The following is an 18,003-nucleotide window of genomic DNA, read 5'->3' on the forward strand; positions in this document are numbered from 1 at the left end:
CTTGATCTCTGACTCTGGTGGCAGCTCGAGTACCGAACCCCCAGTGCTCTTGGTAACTTGAGGCTCCGGCACTTTACTCACAACAGACCCTGACAAGAAAAATCAAGGTTAGCTATTGGGTACAAGGGAGCTCCCCCTCAAAAATATCTCTACTCCAGTAATATACCTGTTGTGCCAACTTTGCCTACTCCTGCCGCAATAACTAGTACCAAGGCATCAACACCAGTCACGCTCACAGTCAACGCACCTCAAGTTGTTGTAGGCAGCACACCTCTAGAACTCTCAGGGACTGTAGGGTCCTCCATCGAGTGGATGACCTCCTGCAGCATAGATATAGTAGCACCTACGAGACCTGGATCTCAGGTGCATACTCCATAGTCAAGTCGACTATGAGCCCAGAAATGGTAGTCGACGGACCAGCCTCAACCTCCACCTCCACCTCGACGGGAATAATATCTTCGGCATCCCTGGATCAATCAGGTCACAAGATCATCATCCGGCTATAGAGTACAAAAATCATCAAACTAAAGAAAAGACTACACAAGTCCTTACTGAGCTGATCGCGGTGGCAGACAAACACACCTTTTTTCGACTACCACCGGCTGGATACTCGGCACTGGCTCCACGGTGGCCACGGGAGGAAAGTCCTTCACTTTTTCTCTAAGTCCTGAAAGAACCAAGGTTGAGACTACGAATGCATGACTACCAGAACAGATTGCATACTCACCACTAGTAACATCTTCAAGCAACGAGGCGTCAGCAGCTACTTCCGGTGTTTTTATAGCATCCGCTACCATAGAAGACGTGGCCTCATGACCTGCCAGGTTAGCAACTTGCCCAGGGGCTCCCAGCTTGGGGACTACCGGCTCGGGGGCTACCTGCTTGGGGGCTGCTGACCCTAAGTTTAATGGTGCCTCCTCCACGAGTGGCTCTTCAACGGCCGCGACGCTTGCAGCTGCATCTTTAGCAATCGCGACTACTTCAGCAGAAGTAGCCTCATCATCGCCAAAAGTCAAGTCAGCGACCTTTTCAACATGTAGACTAATATCGTTAGTATTTTGCGAGTAATATGACAAAGTCAACAAGAAAGTCAAAGTACTCAAACAAGTGCAAATGAGCGACTACGCACCTTGGTACCTTGCGACCCCTCGGGGGTCAAATCCAAAGCAGTCACAGCATGCTGAGTAGTGGGTTTCTTCCGCACTACTTGGTGTCTCTTAGCCGGAGGAGCGGAAGGTGCATTTTCAGTTTTACCCTCTGCTACCTCCTTATCCTCGGAAGGCATGGACAAGAAACCAGTCAGCACTCGGGACTACAAACCACAAGACAAAATTGTTACTCGGAAAGTACTAATTGTCAACAAAATCAACCGATTACATCTTCGACTACACAAAATGAATAAAGAGAAGCAAAAATAACTCTGTTGGTCCAAACCAACCGTTGAACTACTGAAGGACTCCTGGGAGTACTGGCACTCCTTGATAGTTCTTGAAGAACTTAGCCAACAACGCCTCCACATCGTCGTCAGATACGTCTTCAGGGGACATACGCGACGGGTCATCAAAACCCGTGTGCTCGAAGCCCCAATGAGCACGTTGTTGCAGGGGCTGAACTCTATGCTTGAGAAAACTGGTGGCTACATGGATCCCAGTCAACCCCAAAAATCTCAACTCGGAAATCTGCGATAGGATCTCACGGGTATCCTCAGGCTCCGTTACCCAGTTGTCCGCATGTTTTGGAGCATGGCCGGTGACTACTAGCAAGACAGGATCATGGTTGCCAATATAAAACCACCTCTTCTTCCAATCGCCGTGGGAATCAGGTAGATCGTACTCGAGATACGCACCCAAGTTTCTCAACTGAAACCCAACTCGTCAAAAGACTTCTTTCCTAGTCACGCTAGGTTGTGGTTTACACCGGAACAATTTTCTAAACAAGTCCAGACTAGGCAAAACATCCAAGTACACTTCGCACAAGTGTACAAAGATAGCCATATGCAACACACCATTTGGATTCAAATGGACTAGCTGGAGATTATAATACTCGAGAATACCTCTGAAGAAGTCAGAGGTAGGCACCGCCAGGCCCCTTTCAACAAAGTGAGCCAACATCACCATCTCCTTGGGATATTTTTCGAAAGGCCATGCATTTCCATATACGGGCCTCCACTCAAGCTCCACCTTTGGTTGGAGAAGCTTTGCATCAACCAAGGCCTGAACCGCTAGCTCCTTCATCACAGAATGTTGCCAGGTGACCCTAGGAGGCGGTGGCGGAGCCTGGTTCATCGAGCCACACTTGGGCGCCGGCAACTTGGGCTCCTTGCCCTTCTTGGATCTGGATCTCAACTTGCTGGTAGTCGTGGCCTCCGCCTAGATCTTCTCAGGTTTCTTGCCCATCTTCTTGGTACGCATCAACTAATCTTGAGGAAAAAAGGGGGTGAAGAAGGCCGCAGCAATTTCTCTTCAAAAGATCGGGTGGGGCAACAATGGCAGTGGCAATGCAAATAGGAGCAGTGACACTAGGGTTGCAAAGAGGGCACAAATTGCAGATCTGCTGAAACAGGCATGCCAATAATTAGCGCTGGGCCCCTTATTATATCAGCAACATTTTTGGATTCCACTCGTTGATCAAGCAACGGTCAGATACGACTCAGATTTACCACTCATGAGGGTCTCTCCATGTGATGTGCCGCTCAAGGCCAAGTTGTCTTGGTTTGCAAAGATGAACTAGACATGCATCTCATGCAACCTCCCCTTGGGAACGCAGTGTGCCTGGAGGCTAAATCTATACCCAAGCTGGAGCTAGGTGTAGGAATGTCCTTAGAAATGATATGCTGAGACTTCAAATAAAGAATGTCCTTAATTGGGATTTCAGAATTTTTTTGGATTTTTATTATCGAACCCAAAATTAATTCCCAAAATTAGAAAAAGGAGGAAAATCAAACCGGACTCCAACCCAGCCTATAAATACTTTCTAGTGATCTCCTTGATGTCCTTTTTCCAATGCCGCAAACCCCACCTCGTTTTGGCAACCCTAGCTCCCGCACTTCGATGCCAAACATAAGCATCGATTAAACTCAAACTCTGACGAACTTTCCGGTGAGAACTTTGGCGAGCAACTCCAACGAAACTGTAAGACCTTGTGTTCTTTTGATTGTCCTCATTCAGTTTTGTCGTTCAAGCGTGAGTTCGATGGTCGTCTCTAGTGATCCCCTTTCCATTTCCTTTCTCTCTATCCTGGTCAACCGTCACAATGGCCATGGTCTTGGCTGAGCTCTTGAGCTCACCAGCCCACCACCGCCCGACCGTGCGCACCTACCCGCACTAGCCTCGCACGCCCGCACGCCTAAGCCACCCCAACTGCGCTTGCTCACCGCCACTTGTGCCCCGTACGTGCCGTGCCTCGCTTCACACCACCTAGCCGCTCGTCTACTCGCCCTCGCCTCACACGTCATGTCGTAGCCGCCACCATGCACCGCCGCTCGCCACGCTTGTGCGCATCGCCCCGCGCCCCCTCCCCCTCCACATGGCTGGCCATGCCGCCAGGAAGCCATCCACCAGCCGCAGAGTTTTGGATCGGCCAAAGGTCGAAGAGGAAGGTGGTTTTGCAGTTCGGCCCCCGAACAAGTCCGGTTTCTCGCGATCCAATCCAATTCTATGTGTTAACACGTTTAAGCCCTCGGTTTCTCACAGTTAAGCCCCTAGAAGTTTTAAAACCTCAACAGCAAGGGATCCACGTAGGTATCTATGGAAATCACACTAGCACCAAAACCATTGTAGGCAAGGCCTTTTGATCTGGTTTCTACTAGCCCATAGCAGTGGCTGATGCAGAAAGTTTTGTCCGTCGATGAGAGGGATGCAAGTTGTTCGCTAAGTAGATAGACGCCCCAGCCCAGCAGCTGCAAACAATCCCTATGTCATGGCCTTTCACGTGCTAAGGAGTCGACATGATTGATCCCTTCAAGAAATCATCCGAAGGCTACGACCATATCCTGGTCGCCATCGACAAGTTCACCAAATGCGTAGAGGTGAAACCGATAAAAACGTTAATAGCTGCTAAAGCTGCCGAGTTAATAGCGGAGATCACACATAGGTTCGGGGTTCCTAACACGATCATAACCGACCTAGGAACCAACTTCACTAGTTGGGAGTTCCAGGACTTCTGGAAAGATAGGAACAACAAGGTCTGCCACGCATCCGTCGCCCACCCGAGGGCTAATGGTCAAGTCGAGCGGGCCAATAGAGTGGTGTTGCAGGGCATCAAGTCTAGGATCTTCAACCGGCTAAAGAAGTATGTGACCATCCCACCCTCATTCAGTAAACCAATAGTTTTGCAGCATTGGAATTTTAGTTGGCCAGGTCAAGTCCTCTAAAAAGAAAAGAAGAAACTACTTAGAATATGGCTGCGGGAGCTACCTGAGGTAATCTGGGGGCTGTGCATGCAGCCGAACAGGGCCACTGGTCAAACCCCGTTCTTCTTAGTGTACGTGTCAGAGGCGGTGCTGCCGACTGATCTCATGTTCAACGCGCCATGAGTGGAGATATACAAAGAGGAAGACACTGAAAAGGCACAAATTGAGGACATTGATAGCATGGAGGAAGGATGGGTGCCGACCTGTATCCAGGCCGTGAGGTACGCTCAAGGCCTGCAGCGCTACCACAACAAGATCATCCAAGCTAGAGGATTATGCATTGGAGAGCTAGTACTCTGGCGCATTTAGAGTAAGAAAGACATGCAAAGCTAGCGACCCCATGGGAGAGGCCATTCAACGCCAAGGATGTCACTCGGCCGGGCTCATATCGGCTGATCAGGGAAGATAGCATGGACGTTCCAAACTCATGGAACATCAAGCAACTAAGATGCTTCTTCCCATAATAATACTATTTACCATCTATTTTTATTTTCTATCAGATAATGAATAAAGTTCATCAACTTTGGTAGTCAATATATTTGACCCCAAAATAACTCCAACTTCCAATCTTCTTTTTCCAAGCTTGAAACTTGGGGGCTGCGGTTTCTTTTTTCCTCGCAATTTGTTTCTATAAAACGCTCATCTATACCAACCCTAAACCTGATAAAGTACTCAGGTAGAACACATCTTAAATCATGGGACCTAGTTATCCTTGCGGTGCCAAGGTCCTATGCATGCATGCGTGCACAAAGGTACTACACCGTGGATGAACTCACATACGTAGTACCCACACAAGTTGTTTTCATTCTCCTATCTCAGACACTATATACTTAAATGAAGAAAGGAGTTATGAAATATTGTAGGTGTTTAAAGAAATGATACGAGTGGGGTCCTAATTGAATTGATACCAGAAAGTTATCCCTAATATGAAGGTTTTCCTTGAACGGTCCTATGTGTTTTTTTAGGAAGCGAGCCCATGCTTTGTTAACCAAGTCTATGAGGTTTTGGTACTCTTTCTTGGTTTCTTCTTTGAGTCAAGCACTGTGACATAGCTTCGATCAATCTTGATAACAAGCAGTATCCAGTGGAAGCTGTTCATATGCTACGCCTTAGCAAATGATACACCACCTCCAATGGTCACCACGATCTTGTGGAGCACGATCAACCAAACCACTAGGGTAATTCCTGCAAGCAATTGAGGAAGAAGAAAGAACAAGCAACTCAATTGCAAATATGGAGATAAAAACCAATCTAAAATCATAAAGTTGGGGTTCTGAATCGAGTAGAACGGATGGTCTAGTCGACACACGTGTCTACAAGTAGCAATGGCTAAACTTACATCTAAACAAAATCTAATCTGTTTGTGGTGGCTCTCATACTTATTAATACCTAGGAGGATGACCAGGGGTTCCTTTTGTCGTGCTCCAATCCTAGGATGTGTCCACATTCGATCCAACTTGATACAAGGCCCATCGGGCCAAAATAGGGTGACGCAGCACTGTGGGAAGAAAAGGTGTCTGTAATAAATCAATGATTGTGGGTGACTCCGAGCAGATATGGACTTGATTCCAAATCCATATGAAAATATACTTGATAAGGATTCCATGAAATACTTGAACGCCCCAATCCGAGTCCATACGCGACTGTGGTGACCATCACAAGTTGATGTTGTTCTGCAATCTGAATCCAACTCCGAAACGTGTTGGATTTGATCTCTTTCTTTCCTTGGGCCAAAAGTGATGTGATGGCCTTGTGAGGAACACTGGGAATTCTTGGACTTGGTCCCCAATCAACTTTTTTAAACCTCCATACCTTCCATGTGTGTTTAACACTCTCTTTGATCCATGTATGTATTTGTGAAAATGACAATGAACACACATCATGGTGTAGCATCAATTCATCAAATATATCAAATATAATCATGACAAAGAATTGTTTCACCTTTGAATCAAAAGTTAATAATGTGCTTGTATCCGAGCAGGTGATGTCCTCCTCCTCATCCTTTGGTCCCTTATAGCTGTTGAGGATGATATACTCATGCTTTGGTCCCTTGTAGATGGTGGGTACGATGGACTCATACTTTGGTCCCTTGTAGCTAGTGCATCCCAGGATGGCGGCATTGGTGATCTGTGCCTTGAGCTTTGAGGGGATGATGCTAGAACTTTGGCTACTTGTGGAAATCTTATGTAGTGCTTGGCCCAACAAATCCAGGTGTGGATGGCTTGTCCCAGTTCTGTTTCACCATCGCCTCTAGGGATCTTGAGGTCCAGGTCTTCCCATTCTTTTTCCACTCTGTCAACATGGACTCTACTACTAGTACTTCAGCAATACTGTGAGCCAATAATTTTACAGTTTTCTTAACCGGAGTAAGAAGCTCACATGGGGTCTTCACAGTAATGTCGTCCATGGGGTAGTGTTGGTTGCTAGCCACAACCATGTCAGACGATTCTTTTGGTTGGAACTCCATGGAAGTGACACTGCTATGACTCTGAGAGGCAAAGCTTATTATGTCCACATTAGCACCTGATGCAGCTGCCGCTTGGCTAAGTGCTATCGCATCTTGCAGCCGTCTGACTTCTGTGTCCATTATTTCATTAGTCGATGCTAATCATTCTTCTAGTATTTGGAGCTTCTCTTCTGTTGTAGCCTTGCTTCTTCTTCGACTTCCGAAAGTCTCGATATCTTCACTAAAGCCTTTCTTCCATGCAACTATGCCCATGCTCTCGGTCAAATGGTTGAGCTTGGGCTTGAGGAGGAAGAAGTAGCTATTTTATAGTGTGTACGTTAGTACCGGTTCGTTGCCTTTTAGTACCGGTTGAAGCTAACATGCATGGACACCATTTAGTACCGGCTTGAAACACCAACTCGTACTAAATGGCTTCCAGGGGAATCTAGCCATTATCCACCAGTCCCCATGCCACCGGTACTATAGTTGCTCTGGTGGCACTATGCGTGACGACCGGTACTAACTTCGTGCATTAGTTTTGAACGAAAAATCCTTTGGTACTAACGCCATGGACGAATGCTTAGTTTTCTAGTAGTGCTATGTCCTTCTAGAATTAGATAAAGTGTAGCACGAATCGAAAAGAAAAGATGCCTTCATGTATCATAGGCTCCTTGTCCAAGAACTTATGCCACAAAACTATTTTAATTCGAAGAACCAATATCTTTGCAACCTGCATCCACCACATGGCAGATGGCATCATTTCAAATAATAGTAGTATGATAATAAAAACTACTTCCTTAATCACAAATTCTAGGTTGTTTTGGCATTTCTAGGTTTATATTCTAGATACATAGTAAAAGCTAGAAATCTAGAAATGCAAAAAGGACTTACAATTTAGGATGGAGGGAGTATAACATTTTGATGAAAAAACTATGGTACAAATTAATGGTAAAATTATGTTTTAGATATTTGTGGCGTTGTCAAACTCCAAAAGACACCTACTCGTTACTACATGGGACAGTAGCCTCTTAAATTTTGAAGAAATAAAGATAGATTTAATGCATTCCTCTCTTTTCCAGTTCACAAAATCAGCGTGGCACTAATTAGTAATAACAATAATGTATGTCATTTGAGTAAAACTCCATCTTAAGCAAAGTGCTGCCGATCTAGCTCCCTGGCATGGATCCCGCAATGGCTTGTTGCGAAAGTGATGGTGCTCTACTGCTGTGTTGTTTGCGTCTCGCTCAGTTTGAAAGGATCAGAAAAAGCTGATTCGCGTTCTGCTGCATACCCGTACAATGGTCCCTACCCCAACGACATGCTTTCCCCGAAAGGCATGGCACCTTGTCCACTTGCTCTCATTCTCTTGCGACGTGCAGCATGCTCTTCATATTTACCGTTACGCGAATCTTTAATGTTTGAAATAAAAGAACAGTATCCATCTGATTTACCTCTCTACAGGGACAGCCTTGCATAATGTCAAATGTGGTAGCTTGAGTTCGTCAGAACACTTATATTTTTGGTTACTTTTGCGGGTAAAAAGAAGGGCCTTTCTGTTTCTCTGGAGCCATCATATCCAGTGCAGAAACAAAAAGGAGGAACTGATAAAAGGTAGGAGCAGAAGGATCATAAGAAAAAATGTCACCATAATCAGTCAAATGATTGAATTTGGAATGAACAAACAAGCTGTAACCCTGCATCTTATTACACCAACTAGCTTTTTGTACATGCTGCAGAGCAGCATTACAGAAGAATGAGATGCACAGTTGCAAATTAGTAGAGATACATGTGGAACCCAACAAGTCGCCGGAAAAGTACCATCAGACACGCAAATTGCTCACTTCACTTAGCTCTTTTTCGGAGCAAGCCTGGACTTGATCTTGTCCACCTCCTTGCTACCGACCTGGAACGCCTTGGTGAGCACCTTATTAGGCACCTCCGGCGTCGCCGCGAACAGCGTCATGGCGAGGGACTGCGTGCCGGGTAGCTGGCTGTTGAAGGCCGATATAACGGCGGCGGGCGCGTCCTCGTTGTTCTTCTGGAAGTGTACCAGACCGCGGGGGAAGACGAAGACGTCGCCGGAAGTGATGGTCTTCGCAATCAGCTTGTTCCCGGTGGTTATGAAGCCCACATCCAGGGTGCCCTGCAGGACGAAGACAATCTCGGTGGCGCGAGGGTGGGTGTGCGGCGGGTTCAGGCCACCGGGGGCGTAGTCGATGCGTGACAGCGACACGCCGAGGGTGTTGAGGCCCGGCACCTTCTCAACGTTGGCGCCGGTGACGACGGAGCCGTAGGTGTTGTCGGTGTTACCGGGGTTGGCGAGGCCTTTGAAGTAGAAGTCGTCCTCTGTCACGGTGGCCTTGCAGGGAAATCCGTTCACCTTCACGGCTGCACATACGCAAGTTAGAATTGCATTCCATTTTACCAAAGACTGTTTTTACAAAACAAATAATAAAGCACTCACTGGACGTGAGATCCGCGATGCAGATGTCCTGGAGAAAGTCGGGGTCGCCGGCGAGGGACGGGCAGGGAAGGAAGAGCACGGCGACGACGACGGCAAAGGAAAGCGATGGAGATGGAATGGCCATTGTGAACTTGTTCCTGTGCTCGTGCTTGTCCGTGCGAGTATTATGGCCAGGGGCGACCCTTTATTTAGTCCCTTGTGCTCACTCCTTTTACTGTCGCTGGTTGATCTGAATGGGATGCTGAATGGACGGAAGATGTGGATCGTATTTATAACTGGTGGGGACGAGAAAGAGAGTGATGTGAGTGCGAAGGTATGTGTGGCAAGATTGTCCTTTAACCCGATGTGATGGGGTTGTTTGGGAGGCATGCGCTAAATTTTAGCACCTGTCACATCAGATGTTTGGACACTAATTAGGAGTATTAAACATAGCCTAATTACAAAACTAATTGCACAACCCCTAGGCTAAATCGCGAGACGAATCTATTAAGCCTAATTAGTCCATGATTTGACAATGTGGTGCTACAGTAACCATTTGCTAATAATGGATTAATTAGGTTTAATAGATTCGTCTCGCGATTTAGCCTAGGGGTTGTGCAATTAGTTTTATAATTAGACTATATTTAATACTCCTAATTAGTGTCCAAACATCCGATGTGACAGGTGTTAAAATTTAGCACCTGCTATCCAAACACCCCCGAAATGTGTTGGCCGTGCGCGTAAGGTGGTAGGAGTGAGGAATGCACAAGGAACAACGTGATTGGGTGGTTATTTTATTACACTTCTAGTGATTTCGAACAGGGAGGAGATGATTTTTTTTTAAAAACAGAAGAGCTGCTGATTATATTAAAACAGAAGATGAAGTTGAGACTGGACGAAAATAACAAATGGAAAAATAAAATAAATATCGGCAGGTTGGATTGGATCATCAACACATGTCGCACCACGCCATCGCACTTAACTCAACCTAATAACACATCAGCCAGTTCGATTGGGACATCAATGCGCGTGGAACTCAACACATCTCAAGTGGATTTAACTCTGCCCGACAACGGCAGCAGAGCCGAAGCCTTTACGCGGCACCCACCAACATTCACGCTTATGTAGTCGTCGAAACCTCCAAGCGTGACCCTGCGTCAACAGGGAACCGATAACAGACTACACCGCAGTGAGAAGGCCACCGCCATGCGGGACCCTCCGTTGTAGTGCCGCTGCAACACCACACTCCACCTGACAAAGTGATACCACCTAATCCGGATCTCTCGCGGGCTGCCTCACAGTCACCACTATAAGAACACAACGCGCAGGGGCCTTGCCACATCCGCCGTTAGACTCCACTTCACTCTTGTCACCTCAAAGAAACACTACGCGGGGGGACCTCGCCACGCCCGCCACAGTACTCCACGTCATGGATCCGTTTCTTTTATCACCGTCAGAGTAGTGAGCAATGTTGCTCCGCTTCATAAGTTCTCCATCGATCAGCCAAGCTGCCACCACAAGTCGACTTTGCCTCGTTGCTTCACCCGCGCAAATAACCTCCGTCGTCGTGTCAGCAAGCCAGAGAGGTGCTTGCGCTGTCTTCCGACGATGTACCGCACTGGATAGCCCAGCCAAGCTGAGTGTGGCAGAACCACCCAAATTAACCTAGCTAAAGTGTGCTAAACATCGCCTCAATTGTGAATAGACATTTTAATCGGATCAAAATGGCAATCTGTCACGTTTCACCCAATACAACCACGTATTTCTGATCAAAACAAGCATACAACACTCTACGAAGACGAGCCCAGAGATTACAATAAACCAGATAAAATATTACAGAGGTTCCAAATTATTTATTTCAAATCATAAAGAGGTTCAGAGTTCAATTGCAGCGGAAAGAAATGATAAATCTAGCGTCGATACACGATACCATGGTGAAGCCGTCCATGATATCACTCACCACGATCCTCACCCACCAAGGATGGATCCCACTCAATCGTGCATCCCAGAGGGAGCTGGTACGGCCAAGTCACACTAGCAACCACATCATCAACATCATTATCTGAAAATATACCCACAAGAAAGGCTGAGTATACTAATAATCCACAAGACTTACCGGCTAGGTGGTATCTAATCCACCGACTCCTAGACATGCAAGGCTTTTTGCCTGAGGGGTTTGTTTTGCAAAAAGCTTCTACAGTGGGTCCTTACTTTCATGTTTTAGCATCAAGTTCTAGTTGATTAACCATTCTAGGTAAGCACCTATTCTAAGCAAGCATGGTAGAACAATCCATTTAATCAAGCATCAATATTAACAATCATCATTGTTCATCTTCTTACTCAATGCAGCATAGTTGTCAAGTAATCCCAAACTGTGAGAAGCAGTTGATTTTGAATCGAATTTCTTAACCTTGCAAGGTAGACCTAAACACACGACATATGCATACTGTGACGGGTTCACATACACCAACGGTTCCTATCGATCCCCAGCGCGTGTCCAAGTCTCACTTTCCTTGGATACAAGGCCCCACCGGTCCCCGGAATGACATCGTGCCGTGGCTGCACTTGTACCCACATGATGCACCAAGGGAACCCGGTTCCAGAGAGAGCGGGAAAAAATTCCACGCCCCGGTTCAGTTAGGTACTAGGCTTACTGATTCCCCATACTCTCAGCATGTGTTTAGTACATTCAAACACTTGACCATGAACACCGACACGGTTCAACCTTAGCAATTTTCCTCTATACAGGCAGGGCATCCACAATTTCAGAAACATAGTACCAAGCCTCGCCCGTCGATCTTATGATTCCAACATAAGTAAATAGGCAACTCCTATAGTTCGCGAGTGACAAGAAATCACTCGACTTTTACCATGTCCCTATTTAGCATAGCAACTAGATGAATTATCATGCTAGTATTCAAAACATGGGTACTAGGGAGTATGCAACAACTCCTATGAACTTAATGCACAAACATAAGTAACAAGGATATTGTATAAATTTACAAACCAGGGTTATGCTTTGGGGCTTGCCTTCTTGTCCTAGGTTAGCCTTGGGCTCTTCCGAATCTTGGTGAAGGTCTTGGTTCATCTCGATCAAGTTCAGCTCAGAAGGAGGGTGTCCTTTAGCATCTGGGATAAGCTCATATGTTCTGTCAGCAAGGTTAGCTTCTACACGAGATGCATATGCATAAGATTTCATTTATAATATTTCATGACGTAGGTTTCATTTGGTTAATTATACAAACATGGGGTGTATTTTTTGTTACATTCACCTAGACAAGTGAATAAACATTTCTTTTCTTCACAAAACAAGCGTGGTTGGAAAGGAAACATAGATTTTATTTTGATGCTGATTATGTACACATAAAATTTTTAGAAACTTATTACTCAAAAGACAATAGGGGGTGTCATGTTGGTCCTTTTTAGTAACATTTCTAGGAGTGATCATGTTACTAATGAAGAGCACAAATAATTACTTGTGAGCCAACAAATCCTAGTAGCAATCATCATTAATAACTAAACTAGCTTGCAACATGAATAAACATTTCAGGAAGCATCTCTAATATATGAACATGAAATTTTTACAGGAGCTTTCCCCCTACACAAGAAATCTACTGTCAAACTTTAAGATGGATTTGACAACTACAAAATTTACTAAAAATCAAACATGGTTACACTACAGGTATGAAGAATGATTTATAACTAAAGTTGTATCATTAGTTTAGTGCAACAAATTTTACAGAAGGGTTTTTAACACTAACATATGCTACTGTGAATGTTTCAGTATTTTATGAGCATGAGAACTATTTATTCCATAATAAGGAGATTAAACAACATGCATTTTGTTAACCAACATAAACACTTATTTCACAAGAACAAGTATTTTTACTAGTCACATATTAGCATCAGAAAACTAGAAAAATTTATTTCGTATTTTTATAATTTTTTATGATTTTATACAGATTTTCAAAGTTCCAGCCATTTTAACTAAAATTAAACCCGAAAAAGGAAAAAACATTTTGCAACAAAATCCTCTGACATGACTTCTCTCAACAGATATGCCCTTTCTTTACAAACTAGCCCCTGCATTTTTCACTAATGACCCTGGAACCAAAACTTAAATCGCAATTGGGTCCTTAAATGACTCGAGCGGCCTATGTCACCGAGACTCCATTTTTGTGATCCTACACACCGCTCAAATCTCGTATCCAAAATTACCCATCATGTTCATTTGTTCAACAACATCAAAGAACCTCATTAGAGACGGTGTTGATTAACCTATTACCATTTTCCTTACCAAGTGATCATTCTATGACTAAGCATGGCTAAGCAATTGCAAGATTAAGTTATTATAACCCGTACTACTTGAGCGACAAGGTATATGATAACAAAGAAAGGGAGTCCATAATGACAAAAACATAGGTTCTGATAATGCAATAAGATAACCCACATGCAACCCATAACGATACATAGTAACAATTTCATTTCAAAAAGTAAGAGACAAATATGCTTAGCTCCTTGCCTTGGTTCTCTTCGGGCTCAAACTCAACCTCTACGCCGGCCTCAGCTCAAGGGTCACGTTCTCCAGCAAATCATTTTCTAAAAGAATGAAATGAGTGTATGCATTAGAGATGATGCTATGAGTGCAAATGTTCATGAAATGCGCGGAAGATAAAAGAAATAGTAAGAAATCAATTGTTAACAGAACAATCTAGCTAAAAATAATACAAAATCATACAAGAACATTGAGAGAAACTATTTTGCATGATAAGCTAAGCAAGCACGAAATTGCAAGATTAAAACCATCTGTTGAGAAACATTTGTGAAATAAATTGCACTAACAGAAGATAACAATTCAAAATCATGAGAATTGGATCCACATCAAAATCAGTTTTTAATATGGAGATATAAAATAAACTACCATTAAGTACACTAAACCCAAAAGGCTTGTAAATCAACTAGAAAAGCATCAACATCATTTTTCCTGGATTCTATGTGGAAAACAAAGGCTAATAGAAGTGGTTTCAACATTTTAACAATCTTCCACTAATTATAATGCAAATAACAAGATTAAGAAAACAAAGAAGCATTATATTTAAAACAGCATGAAAACCATTGATTCCACTAACACAAGTTGTGGATCTCGAATATACATGATAAATGTAAGCCAACAAAATTGGTTTCACAATTTTTGGACCACCACATGATGTATAAAGCATTTAATAACTCTTAGAAAAAATAAATCATAGCACCGGGTACAGAACAGGAACATCCACATAATCATTTTTGAAATAAACTAGATATCAACAGGAACTCAACAAAGATTCATATTTTTAGCATTTTCCTACACATTTCTATGCATTTTCCAAGTTTGCAGCTATTAAAATCTAGCAAATAAAACAAAACTGAGATCATCTTGTAAAACAACCCTCAGATCTATTGATTCTCGCATATAGGTCCCTAAAATTTTCCCATAACCCCCTCTTTTTCTTTCTTCTTCCCACAACGCATCCACGCACACACAGAGATAGGCACGGGCACAACCGGCGCACGGCCGTGGCCGGCGGCAGGGGAGGGGGGGAGATGGCGCTGCGGCAGTGGGAAGAGTGGCGGGCCCGTGCCCCAAGGCAGCGAGGTTTACCGGTGGTGGCCCAGCGGCGAGGAGGAGATGGCGCAGCGAGCTCTAGGTGGTAGCAGTGGAACAGCGGACGGGCTCGCCGACGGAGGAGAGTGGCCGGTGAGTGGAGGAATGGGTTCGTAGGCTCTCGAGGAAGCTTTGGGCACGAGGAATCAGACAAAGCCTCACCAATAGCGGCGAATTTAGCCAGCAGAGGAAGGGTGGCCATGGTGGTGGTGGATAGAAAGCTTCTAATGCCTAGCCATGGAATGGATGGCAAGCATCGATGACGGGGTGATGGGGTAGCTAGACGAGTGGAAGAGGTGGTGGCGCGGTGGATTGAGCGGAGGCGGCTGGGGTTGGTCGTAGGGTATCGGCGATCGGAGCTTGGTCAGGCGCGACAATGGTGGGGGAGGTGGTAGTGTTAGGATACGAGGTAGGCTACACTAGCGCAAATCAAAAATTTCTACCACGTAAACCAGGAAAACTGCCATACAAGGATCACGGGATTACCACTCGACGCACTACTGGTGTGGAAGATGTAGATTCACGTCGGTGCACCGAAGTGGATCAGCATAGTCGTACGTAGTCGATCACGTCGACATCCAGCAGCTCGTCCACGTGCAGCAAGATCTCCCTCGTGCCGCGGCTCGTCGTCGGCTCGTCGGCGGCTCGTCGTAGCTCGTCAACGGCTCGTCGGCGGCTCGTCCAAGTGGTGCAGGCGCAACACCTCCAAGGTATCCACACGTGCAGGGAGGAAGTGTCGCAAGCCGGATTGCTAGATCCGCGAGTTGCAACAGGCGAGGGTGTAGGAGGCGCGGCAGATATGTCTCGCCAAAAGGTGTGAACCCTAGGGCGCCCCCACCCCTCTATTTATAGAGGTTCCTAACGGGCCTCTGGGTCCGAGGCCCATTAGTACTTCTAAACCTAATTCAACTCAAATCACATCCGAATTGGGCTTCCAGCCCCTTAAGTGTGTGACCCTATGGGTTCGGAGACGTATAGACATGGCCCGAGTACTCCTACTCGGCCCAATAGTCGGTAGCGGCCTCTAGCAAGACATGCCAACTCTTATATGCACACGAAGATCATATGAGACGAACCATCACAACATAATATACATGCTATTCCCTTTGCCTCACGATATTTGGTCTAGCTTCAAGCCGACCGCTCTTTCTCGATCCTGTGATTCAGAATCCCTTTGTAGGTTAACTCTTAACCGTACGTAGCATGACCATGCATTTTCGGATCCGATCACTCGAGGGGCCCAGAGATATCACTCTCAATCAGAGAGGGGCAAATCCCATATGGATTGACCATGTCTCATAGCATGCTTCTTGACAAACCCGAAAACTACCTTTATAACTACCCTGTTACGGCGTAGCGTTTGATAGCCCCTAAGTAGGTCGATCCACATCTTGAATACATGCGACAATCTCAGGTCTAAGGACAAAGCGTATATGTTGTTTAAAGAGAGAACTACTTCTCGTGTTGGGTCAGTCCTAGCACATGTCTCCACATGTGTCCACATTATTAGTTCAACATCTCCATGTCCATGACTTGTGAAACATAGTCATCAACTAATACATGTGCTAGTCTAATATTCATGTGTGTCCTCACATGAACTCCGACTAGGGACAAGTTTAGAATAACCATACCAGTAAAGAGTTTCACATACAATTCACATAATTGCAAATCAATTCAAGTAGCCTTTAATGGATATTCAATGAACACAATATACAAATCATGGATACAAATGGAATATCATCATCTCTATGATTGCCTCTAGGGCATACCTCCAACAGTCTCCCACTTGCACTAGAGTCAATCTAGAAGGTACCTCATACCCATAGCTCTTACATGCGCATCATCTTGATCAGAAATGTTCAGATCCGTGTGTATTTTGCATATCTTGATCTCACCCCGGTTAACGAAGTCTCGAATGAGATGAAATCGCCGCATTACGTGTTTGTTCTTCTGGTGGTTCCTTGGCTCCTTTGCTTGTGCAATTGCCCCATTGTTATCACAGTAGAGATTCAATGGGCTGGACGCATTCGGGAACACACCAAGCTCAACTTGAGGAAATTCCTTATCCAAACACCCTCCTTCGCGGCTTCCGAAGCCGCGATGTACTCGGCTTCTGTCGTAGAATCGACCACCGTCTCCTGCTTGGAACTCTTCCAACTAACAGCACCACCATTTAGCGTGAACACAAATCCTGATTGTGACTTTGAATCATCTCTGTCGGTTTGGAAACTAGCATCGGTGTAACCTATTACAATGAGCTCCTCCTCACCTCCATAGATGAGGAACATATCTTTAGTCCTTCTCAAGTACTTAAGAATGTTTTTCACCGCTGTCCAGTGACTCTCACCTGGATCAGACTGGTGTCTGCTTGTCATACTTAGTGCATATGAAACATCTGGGCGAGTACTTATCATTGCATACATGATAGATCCAATAGCCGAGGCATATGGCACTCTACTCATGCGATCCCGCTCATCAGCAGTCGAAGGACACTAAGTCTTGCTGAGATGTATGCCATGTGACATAGGCAAGAACCCTTTCTTTGCCTCTTCCATGCTGAACCGCTTCAACACTTTGTCAATGTAAGTATCTTGGCTTAAACCTATAAGCCTTCTCGATCTATCTCTATAGATCTTAATGCCAAGAATATATGCCGCTTCCCCAGGGTCACGAATCGAAGCTGCTGGCCACCAACGGTAGCTTGAACTTTGGGAAAGGAGAAGAAATTGCCCGCGACCACCATCCCTGCGGCTGCGCAGGCTTCCCGTGGCCTGCTCCAGCGGCGGCAAGGTAGTTGGGCGGGTGGAGGACGGGTGGCGGCGCAAAGTGTCGAGCACCGCCCAAGTCACCCAGAGGATGATGTGGGGTCCTTTTGCAGGCCTAAACACAATCCTTGGAGAGGTAGGGAATTGCGCTATCTATTGGGGAACTAAACAACTAGGAAGAACTGCGCACGTCACCACGCGCGTAGAGCATGTGCACCGGTAATGTGGGTATGACCTGGGTATTACAGAATAGCATAACACACATCACACGGATAAAATGCATAGTGAAAAAAC

At 45.3% G+C, this 18,003-nt stretch overlaps 1 protein-coding gene across 1 annotated transcript; it reads right to left on the reverse strand.

Annotated features, from left to right (window-relative positions):
- Positions 1-8,531: 8,531 nt before the first annotated feature.
- On the reverse strand, positions 8,532-9,567 carry LOC117847552 (germin-like protein 5-1). Its single transcript, XM_034728771.2, has 2 exons — positions 9,322-9,567; positions 8,532-9,245 (listed from the first exon to the last, which is right to left on the reverse strand). Exons 1-2 carry the CDS (start codon positions 9,443-9,445, stop codon positions 8,704-8,706), a joined length of 666 nt encoding a protein of 221 aa, XP_034584662.1. The 5' UTR covers positions 9,446-9,567; the 3' UTR covers positions 8,532-8,703.
- Between the last annotated feature and the right edge of the window lie 8,436 nt (positions 9,568-18,003).

The sequence above is a fragment of the Setaria viridis genome, chromosome 3 (genome assembly GCF_005286985.2).
Source record: "Setaria viridis chromosome 3, Setaria_viridis_v4.0, whole genome shotgun sequence".
Classification (NCBI taxonomy): domain Eukaryota; kingdom Viridiplantae; phylum Streptophyta; class Magnoliopsida; order Poales; family Poaceae; genus Setaria; species Setaria viridis.